This window comes from Oreochromis niloticus, linkage group LG16 (genome assembly GCF_001858045.2).
Source record: "Oreochromis niloticus isolate F11D_XX linkage group LG16, O_niloticus_UMD_NMBU, whole genome shotgun sequence".
Taxonomy (NCBI): domain Eukaryota; kingdom Metazoa; phylum Chordata; class Actinopteri; order Cichliformes; family Cichlidae; genus Oreochromis; species Oreochromis niloticus.
The window spans coordinates 2,847,121-2,853,120 of NC_031987.2; the positions used below are offsets into that span (position 1 = coordinate 2,847,121).

The following is a 6,000-nucleotide window of genomic DNA, read 5'->3' on the forward strand; positions in this document are numbered from 1 at the left end:
CAGTCATTAGGTGGAGGAAATCCCCTCCATACTTACACACATGCACCATGTCACCAATAATTGAGTAGCAACTGCCTTCTCTGTCTCTTAGACGTACACACACACACACACACACACACACACACACACACACACACACACACACACTATGTCAGTAGTCATTATTTAGGCTGACAGAGGTAGATTTATACCCAGAGCTCTTTCCATAATTGAACAGTTTTCGTATCTGTGTTTCCGCTTTGCCTTGCTCAGTCAGCAGCTTTACAATGAGCCCTTGGGCCTGTGACACCTTCTGTTCTTCAGTTTAGAAAGTGTGCGTCTGTGTGTGGAAGAGATCGAGTCGGAGGGTCTCTGCAGGTTTCTCTAAGTCAGCTCTGGATGACCCATCTGCAGAATATATACGTCAGGATTGGTTTTTCTCATGCACGTCTGTTTAAATCTTCCCACGAGTGACTGAACTCTGCCACCTTGTATTTGTCCTGTCATTTATTTCCATTCAGCGAGTTAGAGTCAAAGTTCCTGCAACAACATTTTAAAAAATATTATTAAAGTATCTTGTTTAAATTATTTCTGATTTTTACAGTTGATACAGAGAGGACCCTGGTGGATTGAAGAAGAGGATGAGGAGTAGAAGGAGTTAAGAAAAGGCGAGGAAAGGAGAGCCAAATTGAATTAGGCAGGTGGAGAGGAGATGGAGATAGAAATAGGAGGCTGTGGAGCTGTGTGTGGTCACTAATTAGGAAATTGGTGGTGCGAGGTGGAAAGGGTTACGTTCCCTTTTCTGTGTCTCCCTCTCATCTCCTATTCCTCCCTCTCTCCCCTCAACATGGGGGGCTAATTACAGTGGTAAAGGGCACCAAATTAAAACAGCTTAATGTCAGCAGCTGGGAGCTGCTTATCAAATGTTAATATCTAATTTTGAGCGTGTGTGTGTGTGTGTGTGTGTGTGTGTGTGTGTGTGTGTGTGTTGAAAGAGCAATATGAGTGTTTGGGCTTACATAATAATCGTGCATACTTTGACTGTGAGCGGACTGTGTAAACAACTCAAAGTTACGCACACACACACATTAGAGTGGATGAACCCCGACACTGCAGTGCACTCAGAGCTATTAGCAGAGGCTTGCAAAGGTTACCAGTTAACACTAAACAAGACACACACACAGAGAAAGATCACCGTGTGAGTCATGGAAATATCTACAACAATTACACTCGAAGCAAATCTGCAGCAGTCTGAGATTCACTGAACTGGTGATTAGAATCTACATCAAATAACAGTGGACAGAGTTACAGCACAGAGAAAAGTGCTGAAAGGTGGAGGAGAGTAAGAAAGAGCAACAGGAAGAGACCCAATCTCAACAAAGAGACGAAGAAAGAGCTGCAAAGGGGCGAGGAGAAATCGAAATATACCTCAGGGAGAGACGACAGAAAGAGAGAGCAAGGGAAAGAGTTATGAAGACGAAAATTGCGGTTGTGGTAAAACAGAAACAAGACTGGGTACGATTTCACTTCTATGCAGGAGAGGCGAGGGAGAGAGAGAGAGGGAGCATGTGTGCTTATGTGTGTGTGTTTAGAGCTTTTTGTGGTGTCAATAGTGGTTTTGCAAAGCAGAGCCGAATCTGGTCCGATTTATTGTGACAAACGAGAGACAGCAGATGGAAAGAAGGAAAGAAATATGAAGGGAGGAAAGAAAGAAAAGCCATGAAACGAACAGAAGACGGAGAAAAAAGTAGCTTCTGAGAATAATTTGGTGAGAGGTTTGTGGTGTCTGGCTTGTGCCACGCAAGCCAATCTTCTGTTCCCTTACGTCAACACGCACACACACACTACTTTCACCAGTGTGTGTGTGTGTGCGTGCGTGTGTGTGTGTGAGGGAGAGAGATGGGAAAGCATTCATTGCCATTTAAGGAATCTTAACCAGCAGTAGAAAAACTGCTTATTAAGACCAGAAGGTTTCGGGGTTACACTGTCATACCCGAATGCTGACGTCTTTGCTCTGCAGGTCTGTGAGTGTGTGTGTGTGTGTTTGATCTATCATACACTCGATGCACGCTGCTGTGCTCCAAGGTCAGTGTGAGTGCAGCATCTATCATCATAGCATTGTGTGAGCGTGCATGCCAGCCTGCAGTGGATAAACAGAGCGGTGTGGCACAGTCCTGAGCTGAGTGCCAGCTCACTGCATCAGCTCGCTCTGTCCCTGCCTGGATCCCGACAAACGACAGGCCCCGAAAATGGCGAAGAGCATAAAAGCATCGTCAGTTAGCACTGTGTCCAAAGCCTGGCTTTGCTCAAACATCACAGCTGCACTGTTAAAATATTACTATTTTCCACTGTGCAGCGAAGCCGTCGCAGAACAAACTGTGAATATTTAACAAGCGAGCTCAGATTTAGTTTTTCCCAGCATCGTCTCTGCTTAGTACACAGTTTGACTGTCTTAGAGAGAAAACAATAAAACAGATTATCTATTGTCTATTCTGTTCTATTCTATTCTATTCTAACCTTTTTGTGTTTATTTTTTGTGTTGATAGAAACCACCACTGTACCTGACACTGTGACCCCCACCACACCCAGAGTGGAACAGACGACCTCTGTGATGAGATCTGGTAAACACACACACACACACACACACACACACACACACACACACACACACACACACACAGTTTGTGAAACAGTCACAACCTCTGATCTATTGGTTTGTGTCTCTGGACACAAATTTTCACCTTTTTCGCCTCCTCGACTTGAATTTCTCACCTCTTATTTTCTTAAAAGTGTGTTTTCATCTGTCTGGTGTCACATCCACTCATTTGTGCCATGCACACAAAGTTGATGTTTTTCACATATAAAGCATGACAAATCCACGTTGGAGGCGTTGGTGGTGTGACCGAGTTCACATCACATCAGGGTTGCAGGGTGGGTGGAGTCATAGGGTGAGATGTAGAGGCTCTGTTGCTGGGCTAATACAGAGACAGAGAGACATTTATATTCACACGTATGGGCAGTTTAAAGTCGTCAGTTAATTTGTCACGCATGTCTTTGGACTGTGGGAGGAAGCTGAAGGACCTTCAGATAACCCAGGCAGGTACACGGAGAACACACAGAGCTCCACACAGACTCCAGTCGGCGTGAGGGGACCATGCTCACCGCAGTAGCGTACTGTTCCACTTATTATATTTTGTTTTTGTTGTTATTTTAAAAGACATTCATAATGTATCATTAAAAGCAAATTGAGAAGATGTATCCACACAAAACAGCTCAGTTTATAAAAAGACCACACTGTGACTTAAAATGCAGCGGTCGCCACTTCTTTTCAGCTCTGTTTTCTTGGTTGCCGGGGTGACGTCCCCACTTTGTCTGGACAGAATATGTGCCGCGCACGCTAACTATAGTTCCTGCTGAAATACGTCCGTTTCAAAGTTCTGCTGACTGTCAGGAAAAAAGCCCGTCCCATTTCAAATCAACATATGCAAACCAACCAGTTATTTTTCATGACTATTTCACATTTTGTTGTAACACACACACACACTCAAGCTCTCTTCATTCAAGTGCATGCTATCTGCGCTCTCACATATGCAGATTTCTTGCATCCATGCATGCATTTATTTCTGCTCGTCTCTCATCCGCAAACACACACACTTGTGCACACTCGAGCTCTTAAGGTCAAACTCATGATGTCAGTGTGCACCGTGGGGCCTCTGGGCTTTGAAGTCTGTTAGATTCAATAGTCCCACAGGAAGCTCCGTTTGAGTGAAAATAAGCTCGCACAGCCAGAGGATCTTCATACAAACACAGGCTCACATATTGGGAATATGATTTCACAGCTATAGGTCACCGACTGCCTCACTGGAGTTTATGCAGAGCGTATTGTGATGTAGTTTAAGGAAGTGCCTTTGCTTTTTTGTTTCAGCACAACTGAAGGTAGCAGCTTATTGCGGTCTAATTACAGCATCATTTTAACATTTTCCTTCTCATTTGTGCTCGTCTTCTTACTTTCATGTCACCCCTTGAGTTTTGTATCATTCACCCTTTCTGCTGCTTTCTTTCTGTCCATTTTCTGTCTGTGTTTGGTTTCTGTTATCTCCGCAGTCTGCTGCAATTACTCTTTCTTTCAGTCTGGCTTTTATTCTCCTTTACTCTAATATTTGTATTCAGTATGATTTTCAAGATGTCATATTGCATTGAGCGCTATTGCAAAACATCTCAACACAATGCGAATGTCTCTCACGGCACTATCAAAATAAAGACCCTGCCATTATAGGACCGAGTCTCACACAAGAAAACTGAGAAAAAAAGAATTTGTTTAAATCCAACACAATACTAAAAGCACTCAGAAGAAGCTCTCGGGTGGTAATCAGCAGTATTTTAGCCCAAACAGACACTTTTAAACACATTTATTTGTAATCTGTTTTTCTTTCTTGATTCACAGCCACCACTCCGTCCCTGTCGGCCGTGTGTGGCTTTGAGCAGAGCCTGTGCGGGTGGTCGGCTGATCCCCAGTCAGGTGTGAGCTGGACCCTGCACACAGCCAGCAGCAGCTCCACTGGGCATGGCGCTCATGGAACAAGGCAGGACCTGGCACTGGGATCAGAAAGTGAGTACACACGTACTTTGGAGACTGAAGGGGATAAAATGTGTGATTTTTAGAATAATTCAATTTGATGAACTGTGTTGCTTTAATTCTAACATGAGCCCGTCTCTTCAAGTTTCTCACCGCGATGTCCTCTCACAGTATTTCTTGGCTGCTTGACAAATGATTTTGTCTTTTGCCACAAAAAAAAAAAATTCTGACATTTCCTCAGTGAGACAAAGCAGATTGCACATTATGTGAGAATAACCTTGCTAGCCCATTGAGCTACAAACAACCCATAACGCTTTCCTCTAAACTAAGAGGCTCAATCTGTAGAGGACATTTGGTTCTGCAGACACACAAATGTCTAAATCACAGAACAAATGCTCATTTTTAGACAGAATTTTGAATAAATCTTGAATCTGGTCGGGTTAACCTGAGCATTATGTTAGCTTAAATAGGCTACAAAGCACATCAATATTAAAGCTGCTTTAAGCCCCAGTCACACAGGTGTGGAGACCAGCTGGAGCCACCGGTTGATAAGGGAAAAACCGAGATTCCTCATCCAGTTGGAAAGTGATTGCAGGAAGTTGCTTTGGTTGGTATGAGATTGTTGTGGTCGATCAGAGTGTGCATAGAAGACGCCAATTGGTCTGCAGATATTCGCCAACTACTCACTAGGCGCTAGCAAAATCCAAATTCAAACCTAAAAAAATAAGATATACCCCATGTACACACATGCCCTCACAGATCAATAAGTATATCAGGAGGTTCAAAGAAATAAAACAGTTTAAAAACCTAAAAGTGCTCCCTGTGAGTTTCCCTTTAAAAACATGCGAGGTTAGCATGGAGCTTACACGTCTTCCATGGAAGCTACAGGCAACCACAGCAGTCTCCTAGCAACCAAACAAGTCGCAGTCAGTTTTTTGGTGGAGCGCCGTCTTTACGACTAATTTCACCCAGAAACCACTCGCCAACTGATCGAGTCACACACCTTTAGGCCTGTGTGACTGAGGCCTCAGCCTACATACCCATGCTCCTCTGCAAGCCACTTTGCAACCCACCTGTGTGTTGTGATCTTGAGATTTTCAAAATAAAACTGCTTACAAGTAATTAATAGTTACAGCTCTGCTATCTTTCTCAAACACACTGTAGAAATTCACCAAGCAGACCTTCCATCTTCTGAAATCTCCACAGGGTTAGAACCCATTAAAAGGATTTATGGGTGGGCCTCCTCCTCTAATTAAACACTCAAACTTTCTGAAAACTCCATGGGTCCAGCAGAAAAACATTACTTATTATTTGGGCATTTCTCATTTCACAATATTTCTGTTTTTTTAAAGACATAAAAGAAAGCATCGTCACGCTGAAATGTCTGACCTTCCTCAGCACAAAGACTTCTTGAGCTAATTAAGAGCAAAGCGGTCGTCCTGTGG

General features: G+C 43.5%; 1 protein-coding gene across 3 annotated transcripts in view; it reads left to right on the forward strand.

The window, feature by feature from the left end:
* Nucleotides 1-6,000, forward strand: part of LOC100695821 (neuropilin-2) — a 93,027-nt gene that overhangs the window by 62,848 nt on the left and 24,179 nt on the right. For all 3 annotated transcript variants that reach the window (XM_005450417.4, XM_005450418.4, XM_005450416.4), the window contains exons 12-13: nucleotides 2,526-2,600; nucleotides 4,424-4,588. In XM_005450417.4, the coding sequence (XP_005450474.1) occupies nucleotides 2,526-2,600; nucleotides 4,424-4,588 (240 nt within the window). The remainder of the gene's footprint in view (nucleotides 1-2,525; nucleotides 2,601-4,423; nucleotides 4,589-6,000) is intronic.